General features: G+C 38.3%; 1 protein-coding gene across 1 annotated transcript in view; it reads left to right on the forward strand.

Moving 5' to 3' along the window:
* The first annotated feature begins 7,072 nt into the window (after positions 1-7,072).
* LOC146625383 (cadherin-12-like) overlaps positions 7,073-16,608 on the forward strand; it is a 65,162-nt gene continuing 55,626 nt past the window's right edge. The window contains exon 1 of the mRNA XM_085362031.1: positions 7,073-7,318. Coding sequence (XP_085218157.1) covers positions 7,073-7,318 — 246 coding nt within the window. The remainder of the gene's footprint in view (positions 7,319-16,608) is intronic.

Below are 16,608 nucleotides of genomic sequence, written 5' to 3' on the forward strand. Positions count from 1 at the left end.
TTTAAATCAGACAGACAATCGAGGTGTGACTGAAGTGAAGTCTTTCGTCTCTAATTCAACTGTTTAACAAAGGCAATGTGAGAACTGACACTTTGTGTCAAAGTGAAGTGACAGGGTGACAGACATCAAATCAAAGGCGCAAAATAAGCTGTTCTTGCATTTCCTGCCTGTCTTGTTTGACTTTATTATAAAACTCTGCTTTTTGGCAATCAATTGTCAGTTTTTATCATTATAAAAACACTGCATGTTGCCAAATCCATGCACACCTAGATCAATATTCCAAGTCCTTTCAAAGTAGCAATCTGCTGACTCCTCGTCTGATCAGATACTACTACTAATTGTGTATCAGACACACTGAAATACCAGCCTTTTATTTCGTTGGAACACCTTTTACTTCCCAAACTAATTCATCCAAATAGTGAAGGCCCTTGTTCCAAACTATTAAGGTGATGAGCTTAAATTATTGATATGACTAAACATTTTAGTGGGCGAATTCATCTCTTGAAGTTGATATAAATTGAAATGCTGGAGAGAAGACGTCTCACTCTCTTGGTTGTACAATAGTCTTAGAGTAGAGCATCTCAGACACCAGCTTGCAATGTTACAATAATTTGACAAGACAAACTTAATTACATAAGAAGATTTTAAAATAATTACCTGAAGCATCTATAACTTTATTTTTCCCTTTCAAAGGGAACACTGACAGAAATCGGTGCACACAAAGCAATACTGCAAATGACAAAGAGTCAAGGTGGACAATGCGGTACAGTACAAAATGTGTCATTTTAGGCTGTTGAACTCCCTGTCCTTGTTGTGATACATAAACAATGAGATGTTTAGATATGTGAAGCAAGGAAAGCAGTAAAAGTATACTTCCTAAGCAGCTTCTATCAAAACCCCTGCAAAGTATCTTTGTAGTGATGACTTTCTGGTTTTGTCGATGTAGCACTTTAACAAACATCAAAGCACATTCATCACAGAAATAGTCTTGGCAACAAGCATAGTTGCCATTTGTCACTATTAAAAGAATGTGTTTTCGGCTACTGTCTAGTAGTTGTAATAAACTCAAAGGATTGAGTTCTTCTTCAACAGTCCAATTTAACAGTTTAGTTTAAAAATGCATACTGGCATTTAACAGTGGTATCACCTCTTTTAAATCAATGGGGTTATTTGCTGCTGAATCTATTTGTTGGCAAGGTAGTTTTTTGAATGCTTTTACAGTTGTTGATACCCAAATAAGACACATATTGAGGGTGCATGCAAACTGGAGAAACACTTCCCGACAAGACTAAAGTGTAAGTGCCAAACTTTTGTGAAAACTTTTCAATACGTTTTATGATTGGAAGCAAAATATGTACGCAACCTTTTTGAAGGACTCAAACTTTGATGGATGTGGACATGAATTTATTGCAGACAGAATGCCACGGGCTACCTATGGGAAAATAAAATTCATCATATTCCTGTTATGCCCACAGTATTTCATATCGACAACAAAATGTAACATTTTTCCAGGAGTAACACGCGTTAAAGTAAAGAAGATGACTTATCACATCATAATAATAATAATGTTTTCATTGTTCAGGGAACAACATTTCGTGCTGCTTGTACATTTGTGTTATAGACCTTACATGCTGACGCCCTCCAAAGTGAAGAATGTTTCCATTTCCAACATTAGCTGTGTTATTTTACACATGAATAAAGGACTGTATTTTCAGACAAGCCAACTGCATGGTAAATAAGTACATTTATCTGAGTAACTAACTGAGCCCTTTTGTTCACTATTCATTACTTAGGTTGTGCTATAACCTACGCATGAGGTGTTCCTCGATAATTTACCTTGACTGGCCAGCTGTGTTGTTACTCCCATTTTCATTACATTGCTTCCACCTACACCTCTCTCCTCCCACTCTTTCCCTCAAGGGTTTCAATGATATTACTGTCTTCTTCTGCCTTAGCTCTACAAAAAAATTCTTCCAGTTATTTCCCTGACACTTTTTTCCCCTCACATGTCCTCAGCTTTAGTGCACATATTTCCTCCTCAGTCAGAGCTGTACTTGACATGAGGTTTCTGCCTTGAACACTGTAGTGATAGAACTGTGACAAGTCCTTTCCTATTAAAACTTGGAAACAAAACTCCTTGTATGTTACAGATTCTTTAATGCAGTGGTCCCCATCCCCCGGGCCTCGGACCGGTACCGGTCCGTGAGTCGTTTGGTACCGGGCCGCGAGAGTTGAGGCTCAGGTGTGAAATGTATGGTTTTCAGGGTTTTTAATCGGTTTTCAGCGTTATTTTGTTATCGTTTTTATCGTTAACTTGGTTTTCCTGGGTCTTTTCACGTGTGTTATGAATAACTCGTCTATTTTTCAGTACCGGTACTAGTTTTATTTTGTTGTATTTTTCCGCGACACCTTAAAGGCCGGTCCGTGAAAATATTGTCGGGCATAAACCGGTCCGTGGCGCAAAAAAGGTTGGGGGACCACTGCTTTAATACAGATACACATATAGATCCTAATACCATTATATCTTTTAATATCACCAGCTGATAGTTTGTCAAATATAAGCACAGACAGAGGGAGACTAATCCTTATCTAGATGTACATGTAGGTGCTCTCAGGGAATTGAGTGAAAAGCCTAACAATAATGCAGAAGTGAGTGAGTCAGCACTATGTGGAAACACCTATATTCAAAGGACAAATTATCCCTCATGAAACAGCATTTAAAAAGGTTATTCTTGGTACACACTGAGGAATTAAAAGACCTAAGGAATGTGAATCAGGTTCATAAAAAAATGTCAGTATAACATTCTCAAACAATATATGAATAAGTAAAACAAACTGACAGCAAATTACTTGAATATAACTCTTGAGATTATTAGAACAGCCATGTCTGGTCTAAAAGGAAGACCAGACATGGCATTCAACATAAAATCTAAATATTGTCCAATGTCCAGTATTTACAAAAGGATTTTCAGTTCTGTTTAGAAAGTTACCCTTAACACAACAGTTAAATAGGGGAAAAATGTTTACTTGTTTTAGTTTGCTTGAGTCCCCACAAGAGAAATCTTTGGTGAAAGCCTCGGAGCTTTGCAGAGCTACAGGAAGCCAGTCTAGAATATGTTGAGACCAGAGTTCGATAAGCTTTCTGAGATGCCCTGCACCCCCGTTGCCAAGAATGATTCATTACTCCTATGCACAGAATTCAATTTGTAAAGTATAAATTGTAGCACTAGGGATAAGGACCCAGGTCATTCCTGGACTGGCAGAACATGTGTCCATCACAGTCTGTGACCTCCTATCCATAAACTCAAAATCACTCTTTTAAATGCAAAAGTCATTATGAAGATTTACGAAAAAAGAAGCCATACGACAATAAATTATGTATTACATTCTTGCATTGTTCTGCTTAGGCTGCACTACTTGATGCTTCTGTCTACAGTGAAATGTGCATGCTGTTGCTCTATAATCAATGGAATATTTATTCATCTCTGTATAAGTCGATAACCTCGTGTAGATGATCATCAACATTTACACAAGGTTAGTGAAATCTCATTCGGTAGTTGTACATTCGGGAAATCTAAATGCTGCTGTTAGGGTTGGACAAGATGGTAAAACCTCTCACACAGGTACGTCTGAGGAAAATAACAGCATGCAGTACTAAACTATAAAAACGTAAAATTATAATATTGTAGTATTACTTGTTATTTGCAGAGTCACATGGAGAATACTGTGCCTGACAAAAAAAGATATTAATAGAGAAAATAACAATGTAGAGTGTAAGAAAAGATGTGCTTTGTGCAAATGCTTTGTAGCAATTGTGTTACTGGTTAAGCCTTCCTCTTTCATAAGGTGACCTTGTGTGCTACCTGTGTGTATCGTACACAGGTAGCACTCTATTTAAAATATGAAATCAAGATCAATTCCGTTGTATATCAAACGTAGCTAAATCCCTAACCTTATTATTCCAAGTACAAATTTTCTGCTGGCCGCCACTGCAAGACGCTGCAGTTTTTAAAGAAGGATGAAAACAAACATCTCTGCCCACTTGTCTACCAAGACATTAATGTGTTTGCAAAACAACAACTTGATCCAGATGACTCATTTCTCCCCCCTTTTCCAAAAGTCAATGCCTACTTATTCGTTTGTCATGTTTATAGCAGCCTTGACGACTAATAACTTTCTGTGGGAGTTTCTTGTGGGTGGTAATCTGCACCAGCAGATCGGCCAGCCATATGTTGTTTGATTATTGAAGGTGATGTGCGAGAACACTGTCAGCCTACTGCGTTGTGTTATCTGAAGTAGACACCTGGGTCAAGGCTCACAACCGAAGCCAGACATATGCTAATTAACTTATCTCATAAAATATGCATCAAGCCCTCCCAGGACCGTACAGTGGCAGAGGATTGTGATTTTCCAGGAATTATGGGAACAGTCATTTTCCATTATGTCGATGCTAAATGAGGAGTGACCTGCGGGAGAGGCATGTCTGACCCATGTCAAGACAGTTCCTGCCAATTTTGCACAGAGAACTTTGCAGATCAGTTTTGACTTTTAAGATACTGTCGTGACAGAGAGAATAAATGGATCCAGTTGCACCGCATAACCTTGTTGAAGTAATCTTCTTCTGAAGCCGATGTTCCAAGTCAGTATAATTAATCAAAGACAATGATGTCAATGAGGGCTCCAGTTATGAAATTAGAGGCACGCTGTCTTCCATTACTGTACAGCTTATAAGTGCATTAGGAGGGAAAGAGGAATAATAAACCAGGTGTGGAAACCATTAGCTCCATTCTTCATTCCCACCATTTGTGGTTGCCTTCTCTTGTTTTCAGCACAATTAAGTGTCTTGTAACAAGGCCAGAGTTGAATGCGTGAGTGTTGATATGGTAGTCAAGATTGTAAACAAGGTGTGAACAGCAACACTCGGTACAACAGTCATTTGCTCAATAATGAATGAGCTTAACAAATTAGGCTCCTTGTGTAATATTTCATTCTCTTCTGTGCAATGGACTAATGAGTGATTGTTCAATTACAATACCATTTCAGTCCTTTTATTAATAATAATTTAAAAAAAAAAAAGACTCACCTGACATCCATAATTGCAAGTAAATTAGTTTGAAACTGTATATTTTTTATGTCTGTCTAAACGCAGACAAAAATGGGGTTTCTAAATTATGTACTTTAGCAATCCTGTTTCTCTCTATAATCTCTAGACACACACAAACGGTCATGTTTTTGTGTTCCATTCTCATTTGTTTATTTAAGACTGGTGGATATGTGTGTTAGATCAACACTAAAGTATACCACAGGGGCTGAGCGGTCAGAAAAACTATTAAAAATGCGCTGTGGACTCGTTTCAATATTATCTAAAATCTGCATGCCATATTTCTGCAAATACTGCAGGGCCATTATTTACCTGAACTGCAACAAGAAAGGTTTCATTTGAAGCTGGCTTGAATTAGAGGCAGGCTTTTATTTCTAGTTTCCTCTGTTTAATCAATACAAGTGTCCATGTATCAGCATTAAGTCTCGTTACGCACCAGTTTGCCCCGTTAAAGTCACCAACACGTGGTAACTTACTTTTGGGAGAGAGAGAGGGTGTGTGATCAGCGAGGTACTTTATATTAATGATTTCACATACATGTAAAATAATTCTCCAATGCACCAATGTACAGGTCAAAACAATTTGTAATACTTCAAGATGTTTACTGTACTGGAAAAAAGTCTAAGACTTCTCTAAGAAAGGCAGGCAAAATAAGGTGCATTTTCATTAACATAATTTATGAACATAAATATTTAAGCAACTTAAATCCTTATGTTTACCAAGCAGTTTAGGTTTGTTCATACTTTACATCTGGCGCTATAGCACAAGTAAGACCACAACACAACCATTATTGTTTTAACCGTTTTTACATTTTTCCTTCACTCATTGATGCAAAATCAGATCAAATGAACTTCTAATGAGTTTTATGCAAACAAAACCTCTTGGATATACTGTAAGTTCTAATGAAATCTAACATTATATGTCTTTGAGTGGTAATATGTATAATGAATATCTTCTGCATGAGGTGCCACTTTTGTACAATACATGTCTGTCAAATGACACGCTACAGCAATAGGTTCAATCTCCTGTGGCCACTAGTTGTCAAAATGCACTCCACATAAGAGCGATGTCTGAAAGAAAGCAACGTATCCTAAAGAAATCACTGAGAGCATGTTGACATTTTACACAATACGCATGTCAATTTGATATATGAACTGCCAATGTATCACGTTTTATTTTCAGATGGCTGCGTGCAACGTTTGTCAGGTTTTTTGTTTTTTTTTCAGTAGAGTTCAACTTTCAAGTTTCATTGGGTTTCATACTAAGACAAGGTTTGTGAGGCAAAACATAAAGCTAATCAGCAACCTCTCATTAAAGCGTCACTAAATAATACATAACTTTGAACTTCTGTGGGAAATCATGGCAGTGACAGGTCCACAGCACAGTGGCACACAGTGGTTTGACAGCAAGAATAAAGTCTCAGTTTTCACTAAAGAGATGAGTAGTCTAGATAATTAGTGCATGCGTCAATAAGAACCGTCTGGTGTAGAGGTAATCTATCACCAGGCAAATAATTACAACAATTATTTTTATGCTTGAGAATCAAAGTAGTCTCATTTATCACTGTGCAGTTAAAAAGTAAAGCATGGAGGTTGGGGGAAGAATAAAGGCTATGCTGTACTATCGATTCACTGACATTTATAAATAGCAGGATAACAGCACTTCATATCAACCTGTGATAATCACAAGTGCTGTAAGACATTCCTGGACTGTCTCTAATCAGAATTAGCTGTATTATTACAGTTTGGTGCAGGTGTGGAGGATAAGGACGTCTTTTCGACTAAACATTTGTTTTCTTTCCTTCAGGTGATGAGCTCCACAACTCTCTAAGAGGGATCCTGACAGACCGGGGAGAGCTGCAGAGTCTCACAACTCACCCATTTTCCATACACGCCATCGCAGATTGTTTCACTGTGGCTCAGTTCTCGTCACTGGACTTTAACTTGGGGACCTGAACCGCACAGATCGCCAATGCTAACAAGGAACTGCCTGCTGCTGTTCCTGTGGATTCTTGTCGACGAGGGTTCGGTCTCTTATTTACGTCCACCTTTACCACCATTGGGACGGAGCAGGACGGGAAGGGAGCACACCAGGAGCTTGGTGGGCCCAATGAGGAATGGGGCAGCTGGATTTCAGCGGGTCAAAAGGGGCTGGGTGTGGAACCAGTTCTTTGTACTGGAGGAGTACATGGGGTCAGATCCGCAGTACGTGGGCAAGGTAAAAAACTTTTTTTTTTTTCCCCACTGTTATTTATGGTGCAGCAGAAGTCATAAATCACATAGTAAGGAGCCTAGGAGAAATTGAATTGGGAGTAAATGGAGGGAGCGATAGAACATGAGGAAGATAAAATGGGAGGAAGGGAACAGAAAAAAAACCTTCTAGTTTAGAGTAACTATAAAACTACCCTAAAACTACCAGTATTTTAGATGGGAAATATTTTATTCCTTGAGGTTATAATTAATTATTGACTATTTTAATACCATGTACTTATACAAGTAACAGCAAATACTAGAAGTTGCCTATTTTCATTCATCCCCAAGAACTTTACCTCTTTAATCTAATAATGCTCCTAAGGCTTGTAAATCTGCTCCTATTTCTTAGTGTTTTATGATGTGACCAGCATCACACAAGAAAAAAATCCAGACCTAATAATGGAGCTGTGCCACAAGATTTCCACGTTAGACCAGCCACACATGACATTGAAGTGGTGAAAGGTTTGATGGTGTGGTAGAAATAAATTTAAATTACAGTCCTTGTAAAGGTGTCAGAACATCATAGTTATGAGCCACGGAAGATGCTGACAGCAATAAAAAGACAGCAGAGACCCAACAGCCTGATCCGAAACCAGACGGAGATATATACACATACATCCCATCAAACTCACATCTTTTTGTGTCACCTCAAACCTTGGCCGTCCCCGCTTTTTAGCACAGGATTTCTTATTCACTGTTCTGGCTTAAGACATTCGTAAGCAAACTCTGTGGGGGTTTAAGGCTAAAGTTGTAATTTGGCACTCCAAGCTTACATAGGATAATAGTAAGACTGACTTATCTGCCTCAGTGCCACTGCAATCAGCCCTGACAAGCCACGCTGTTTGTGGAAGTCTCTGAGGCTAAAGCAGGGCCAGGGAAGCAGCTGTCTACTGCACTCCTAAATCACTTAATCCTGGGCGGCTGCTCTTCTTCAAAATAATTGACTGATTCTTCAACATATGAAAAGCATTTGGAGATCCTCGGACCTTTGTTGGGAAAATCTTAAGGGAGAGGATTTCCCTTTGAATCTTAACCTTTTTATTGTACACTGTTAAATGGCACGGGGAGCGCTGGAGTGGGTTACCATTTACACACACTTCTGTGATATCATATTGAACGGTAATGTGAGAAATGTTCAAACAGAGAGCATACTAAGAGATAAAGATGTAGGTGAAAGGGTTCAAGGACCTTAGGAAGCAGCTTTGTTTACAGGGCACATTAATGGACTATAATTGACCATAAGTCTGCAATGAATGCGTGTTCTATATTACATCAATATCTAATGTGGTAATGTTTTCACTTTAGAGTGTACTCATGATTTCCAGCCAGTGACCTGCAGTGAATTGGAGCTCAAGACACTTTTGTTTTATCCTCTGTGGCAGAAGTGTCCTTCTGGACCAATTGAAGTAGTAATTATCTGACAACAGAGAGGCAACTGAACCCAAGAGGAAAAAGTTTAGTGAAGCAGCTGAAGCAGTTTGGGGTATTTTTTAACATACGCTAAGTAATATAGAAAGCACAAGTAGTGTACATGTGACTAGTTTATCCAAATGCACACCTATAGCTCAAAAAGGGTATTTTAATGAGACATGGTTTGTGAGTATGTTACCCGGCATTTATTTAGGTATATAACGTACACAGTGCTGTTATTATTCATTACTTTTTGTGTTTTTATTATTATTTTTATTGTTTTGCCTTTATTTGATAGCTGCAGCAGAGATCTATGGGAAATGTGGGGAAAGCAAAGAGGAGAATGAAACATGAAAAGGAACCAGGAGCTGAACTGAATTCTGAATACAGCAATCACTATACTTTAGTACGTGATTGTTAAAAATGCTGTCATAAGAGATTTATCAACAATGGACTAATAAGGGGGGGGGGGGGGGGGGGGGATTTTACATGCCACACTCCAATTTATCAAGGAGATGATTAATGCAGACAATTAATCTTTCCTTTTAAAGTTTAAATGGCACGATCTGACTGTAGGAACAGCGCTCACAGAGGAAGCTCAGAAAAAGGTACTTCTGACAGCAGGAGGAGAACGACTTGCATCCATGCATGTGTGAGACGAATGACAAACACTAATAAATCCTGACCCTGTTAGCAATAATCAAAATCTATTTCGAGAGCATTAAATGCATCACTGCCAACTGTAATTTTGACAGCCAAATCACTACTAATTAGTGCTGGCCAATAAATAAAAAAAACAAAACACGAGTCACATTACAAACAAGGTGTATTTCTGCCAGTTGTTCTGACAGCACAGAATGCAGACACGTATCGGACGAGGAATGGGGACATTGCCAGTACTGGTATTATGGATCAGTAAGTTTGCCTATTAACTAGTGCCTTTGCCTGAACACACCAGCTGTTTGTGGAGAAGGAAGATGTTAAAGCACAGCGGGATAACATTTAGTTGTGCTTACATCTGCCTTGCTGTACGTCAAATTGTCAGAACACGCTCACCTCAGTTTTAGACTTCACCAAAACAATATCCGCGCCAATGCAATCGGCACAAACATAACTGGATAACATGCAATTCTACCTGGTTTTACTGCTTGACTATTCCCACTAAAATAACTCATGTTTCAAAGCATCTGACAGACATAAATAACCAAATCATTTTGTGTATCTCAGAATATCCTGCTTCTTCTATTATATTGGTAAATGTATTTATTTTTCCTAGTTGCAAATCCATTTAGTAATGATGCAACAAACCTAATTGGGCATTTCTGTACTTCTACCTGGGGCAGCATGTGCATGGTGATTAGTATCGTTACTTTACAGCAAGAAGGTCCTGACATCTGGCCTGGCCCTTTCTGTATGGAGTTCAGATGTTTGCAAGGTTCTCTCTGAGTACTCTGAGTTCTGCCCGTAGTCCAGTTATTGGGTTTAGGTGGTTCTAAATATGCCATGGGTGTGTATGTGACTGTAAGTGTCTTCCTCCATGTGTTAGCTGTGACAGACTGGCGATCTGTGGTAGCTGGGATGGGCTCCACCCCCCCCCCTCCCTGTGACTCGGATAAGCAGAAGAAGATGGATGGATACAGTTACCTGATATAACTGATATAAAAAGATGATTCACTGGTCCAGCTTTAGTTTGCTTGATTTAATTTACCTTAGTCCTGTCTTAGTGGCTTACATAAGGTTTAGCTAGAGCAACTGAAGGTCTTTTAAACATGATATAATACTAAAAATAAATAACAAGGTTCTGGGTGACAGACTTATGTAAATTTGTGAGACTAGGTTGTCTGTAAAGGGCAGAAGAAAAACACATGAAAAAAAACCACATCAAATGCTGCCTGATCTATTTTGGATTAATGAGTGCAAGCAAAGCAAGATTTCTTTTCTTCTGCACCACAAGCAGAAAGATATGCCATGTCTGCATTTTCACTTGTTCTGTTATTATCAGATGAGTACAAAATAAAGAAAATGAATCTACACTCCAGCTTATATACCGTTTAATATATGCCATCTAAATTAAAAATACAAACTGTGTAACTGTGTGTGACAAAAAAAAGAACCACAGAGCTACAATATTCACACTGTTTTTAAACACATCATATATCTTAATATTTAGATAGGATTTTATACACTCCAACACTAACAGCTACATGCTCGGGAACTTAAGGTAGGAGACACTAAACGTGAGAGGAATGTTAGAAACGCTACAGTCACAACTGCAGGTTCACCTTCACTACTTACTTAATTACCCCGATTTCTCCCAGAGGTGTAAGTAAGGTCACCGGATTCAGCAAGGTCTTTAGCACTACTACTACTAGTCCCAACTGCTTGTATTAACAAATGCTCTGAGTTCTTGCATTTTTTTTTTACTTTTCTGCATACAATCACAATGCTTTATGGACTTTTTTCTATTAAAGATGCACTTAGAGTGAATCACATTTACATTTGAAAAAGCAAAAAAAGGGCATGTTAATACCAGATTTGATTTGTAGTGTAAATAAAGGAAACATAGTCTGCCAAGGATATTATAAAGGTTTTAAACCACATTAACATGTCATGCTCGTCGTTCACTTTTATGGTGAGGTTGTTCTCAGCAATGTGAAGAAACAAGCTTTAATGCCATAAACATAAAAGTAAAACAAATATATTTTCACCATCTTTCTCTGCTGTTTATAACGATAGCACATAAAGTATTGTGTCAGCGTTTGTGTGTACAGCATTGTTTCTTTGCTGTTCCATTAGTATTTTCACAGCACTTTTCATTCACTGAATGGTTAGGCACCTAAATTTAAATTAAGTTTTCCACAGTGTAATTGTCTACTAATGAGACTGCATCATCAATGTGGTTTCATTCCCTCAAATTTAAAGTAATACGCTGCACCGACAATACGTTTGCAGAGACAGTTACTGAAAGTTGCACCAGCAGGTAGAGCTTGTCACTAACAGAGGGACAGTTACAACACCAGCTGTGGTGGCCACGTCATCTTCTTGCTGACAACTTGATATAGCTGCTGTAGAATGTTTGGCACACATTGCAAATGTTTTCTTAAATCTGATGCGTTGGCTGTTTCGATGTTTCGAAACTCGTGTACATTCAGTATCAGTCCGGTGCAATTAAAACATGAGCTGGAGGGGAACTTCATGTGCTGGCCCAATGTAGCAAATAGTAAATTAATTGATTAATCTCTATCGCTAAACTATAACCAATAGAAAGGCATGATCATTAATAAATGCAACGCTAAATGTGCATTTGCATAGTGATAAATTTACTGCTAATGTCAATAAGCTGCACCCCTTTTAATACAACCATCAATAAAATCCTAACGACACCTAACCATGCACTTAACTCAAGAATATACTCATGTTGACAGCATCATTATTGCAGTTTAGCAACGAAGCCCGGAGGGCTCGTGGGGGTTAATATAACAACCCTCTGTACCCTCAATAAGATAATGCTGAGGCCTTTCGTGTGCCAAGCAGTGATTATCTGACGTTAAAAAAAAAAAAAAAAAAAAAACTATTAACAGCGTGGCTGCATATCAAGTCAAACTGCTTCCTCTCACTCTCGATTAAACTCTCCAATGAGTTCGGGAGCTATTTTCGAGATTTTTCCTCTGACATCATGTCACTTTCTGTTTAAAGTTGATGGCTATGGATGTTGGAAGCAATTCCCTAAGATTTTTAATAATATGGAAACTCAGAATACACTTAAACAGCACTTGTCTTCTGAATGACAACACTATCTTAATACTTAAGAGTAGAGATGTAATCAAAACCCAATGTATCTCTTATTTTTGCCAACCAGACTGCTGGGATTTTTCTAGCTTGATGCTCCAATTTTATATAAAGTCATGCATATTGTGAGTACTTTATATTGCATTGCATATGGATGCTCAAGACAATATGCTTATATACAGTTAGAGGAAGGTAAAGAGAGATTATTACACTGATACTAAACTAAAAACTTTGTTTTCAGTATTTTCAGTGCAACATTATCTAAGAATTGTAACTGAGTACTGGCCCCAGATAAGAAATGTTTTCATGTTATCAAATCCATCTGAACTGTACGCCTGAATTGTTTTTTTTGGGGGGGGTTTTTTGCTGTTGTTGTTTTTTCTAAATCAAGCAGTGCACTGTAAAATGACAGTATAAAGCTTGTGACACTGGATGCTTTTGCAAACTTGATTCACATGCATGATATATTTTTTTTTTACCATGTATTCATTCTAAGAGATAATTAACCAGTTGTACTGAAGATGAAAAAAATAGACATGATAGGGAATCCACTATTTTCTCTTTATGCAAGTCATGAGAAAATGACAACAATGGAATGTGCTGCCAATGACAGTCTCAAAAGATACTCAACAAATTATACACTTGGCAAGAAAAAGCAGACAGGGAATTGCTTTCATTAAAAAAAAAAAAAAAAAAATTTAAAAAACGCAGCAACACGGTGGCACAAAGCAATTATTTAACCCGTAACGGCACTGAAGAGAAAGCCAATCAATTTAAAGAGTCACATTTACAACCCATACAAGGAAAGAAAAAATATATGCAGTGTATGCAAAGACATGCAGGACATGCCCCAATGCCCTGCTTTTCACACTTGCAGACAAAAGGTCACTTATTTACATATAAGTCAATAAGCCTCTTTTTCTAGAAAGGGCAGAGCTGTTTCTCCCACAACTTGTTTGTTTCCTGCCTGACAAGGAATGACCATCCTTCTTTTTATTGATGGCTCTTCCTCCCAGTACCACCCCACACCTGGCTGAGATTTATTACTGATGTGAAGCCTGCAATTTAATCTTTCAATGAGGACCTATAAGAAGGACATAAAAACCTTTTCAGCAAGACTTATGCACCAGGCTCAACAAAGAGAGCGATTCCATCAGCTGACCATATGAAATTTACAAGCCTTACTCTGCGATAGTATGTTCCACACTGTTAAATACAGTTTGTTTTAAATGCTATGGAATTAAGCTGTAAAGCTAAAACCTGAAGACGGCCATATAAAAGCAGCAAACCTGTTTACATCATTTGATGATGACAGCCACTGCTGTAAAATACTTGGGATAAAATACTTTGATTGACTACAAGGCAAGCGAGCGGATAATTAACTTCAACTCCAAAACTCTCAGCCTTCATAACACTGTTTTGCATGAAGCTATGAAGACTGGTAGCCAGTGATCAACAGCTAAGCTACAGAAAGCTACAATTTGAAGAGTCTTTCAAGAATCCTGTTGAACTGTGCATGACTTCTATGCAGTATGTCCAACTTGTACATATGCTCCCTACCGGTCTCTGAATTCACCTCTGAATTCAAGTTTGCCACCTTTTTAATTCACTGTCACATTCTGCATAATTTGAAAGGATTGCTCTCCTGAAGAGTATGCATGGAGTGTGTCGGTGAGTCAGCTGCTCGTTACAACATATTAAGAGGTTGAGAGCATTTACAATTGTAATGTACGTTAGTGATGAATGCTGCGGGATTTCTGAAAAGAACAGCTGAAATAAAAGCTAATGATGCCATTCATCTGTCCTGCCAAAGTAATATATATTTCACATATTTTGTCCTCATGGGTAATGGGCTTTTTCCCCTGAATTGCTTGGGCCATATATCCAAATGGTGCACTAATGCCCCAATCAGTATCACTTTATACCATAGTCCACTTTTTCTATGTTTACAATGACACTGATGGGCAGTATTGTTGGCACTGTAGGCAGAAAATCGCATTGTGCATGTCATATCACACATCAATATATCGTTTAATCATGTGTGATATGAGGAAATGGAATGCAGCCTTAACCCTGTTTTCTGGGATCAACAGAATCATATATATCAATGTTTTATTTAAAGAAAGAAGAAGAAAAAAATCAGTACTGCATAATGTTATTTGCAAAAGGTAGCCTTGTATACAACCAGTAATCTTAGCACGAGTTCCTCGGATTCTTGGCCTAGGAAACATTTACATCAAAAACAATTTACAATTGACCCATTTACAAATGGTAAACGCAGTTGTCTCAGTTCTGACTGCTGCTGTCGCACACCCACGACAATATCTGTCACTCTGTTACTGCCTCTTGCTTTCGCTCTCTCCCTTCCTCACACGTGTTTTCTGAGATTGCGTATCTACCAGTATAGCCTCCTGTATGAATATCTTTTTTTTTGTTAGCTTTTCGTCCCCATTACCTGACTGAGGTATGACACAAACCAGACAGGGAGCTCCGAGTTGTCAGCAGCAAAGAAATAGCTCGGAGGCCAGTATCGATCAGCTATAATAAGCTTGCAGGATTTGGCATAGTATTTTCCTTCCATCAGCCGCTGCTCACCAAAATTACCTGCAAAAACTTACAATGCAACCAGGAGTCATCATGTGCCCTGACAATACACGAACTTCAAGCCACCTGCAACGTACCCCAATGCCAACAGACTGCCATACTGTCATCATACTCCTGAGTTGCTAGGACAGTGGTTGAATGGCTGAACTGAATGGTGGTTTCAGACCTTATCTAATGAATACAAGACAGCAATAGAACAGGGGCGCATAAGAGCAGTGGAATGTTTTACTCTCATTAACAGTGCACAGTATAAATTCTGACAGGTGACATATAGAATATGCCCTGGTCTTGCTCAAAGCATAATCCACAATTAAATATGGATTAGAATCAATTTATTTAATAAATATAAAGTATAATAAATATGCAAAGAAGAGCTTTGTGATACCAGTCAGGAAGCATGTTTCGCTTGTATACCACGAAATGTGAATAATCCACAGAGACATTTAACTGCATTTAAAGACAAGAAGAGCAAGTACGTTCTAACTCTTTTTCGACTTGTTTACAGTTTTGTAAATGCACTCAGTGGTGCGGGATTGCTGGACCATTCAGGGAACAATGTTGGCTCGCTATCAGCAAAGGGTTGTGGCTGTGATATGCATTCCTTAGAGGAGCTCCACATAATCCTGGTTGCAGAAATCCAATTACAGCATTTTCTACAGAGGTTGGTTACGTTCTCTGAAATCACTCAAATTAATCAATATGCAGGGTTTACTGCATTGCCAATGAGGAACCATGCACTGCAAATCCTAAAAGGAACAGGGATCACCGACCTCTTGCACATTCAAGAATTTACTGCAAGGCAAATTCCAAATATGTGACTATTTTACAGCCGGTAAGATGAGCTACCATTTCCCATCATTTCTGCTAGTAGTTGAGTAGTCTGAGTCAATATTAGTATTTTGCCCTGATGATTAATAGATGAGTAGTTGCCTTAGCCATATTTGTTTTCAAAGCATTGCTGGCGCATTGGCTGCTCATCATTTCTTCAATACTGTGGAAATTAAAGGTTTAACCCTAAATCTAATCTTTTTTTTCCCCTTTAAAAGCTATGCCAACAAAATCTGAACTGCTTCGTGATCACTGAAACATTTGTCTGACAGTCTGTGAACACTAAAGGACATTAAAGAAAAAAAAAAAAAGAAATGTAAACAAATGAAATGTAAGTGCAGTGACAGTGTGAGCTTGGATGGCAACAGGAATCTCATTTCAGCTCCACACACGAGCAGTTTCTTTTTATAGCTGCCATGTCACCTGATACCTTGAGCAGAGAGTTTTACTAATTGTGCTTAACATGAAAAATGGAGAGGAAGGATATCATCACAAGCCAGCTCTTATTCACTCATTCTCCACAAGTTAATTTACTTAATGTGTGCAAATGAAATAATGGCATTACTGAAAACTGTAACTGTTTTGTTCATGTGTTAGAAATTGGAAGCAGTGCTACAACAATGG

The sequence above is a fragment of the Diplotaxodon limnothrissa genome, linkage group LG9 (genome assembly GCF_057381915.1).
Source record: "Diplotaxodon limnothrissa isolate DT_005_m linkage group LG9, D_limnothrissa_male_GT1.1, whole genome shotgun sequence".
Lineage (NCBI taxonomy): Eukaryota > Metazoa > Chordata > Actinopteri > Cichliformes > Cichlidae > Diplotaxodon > Diplotaxodon limnothrissa.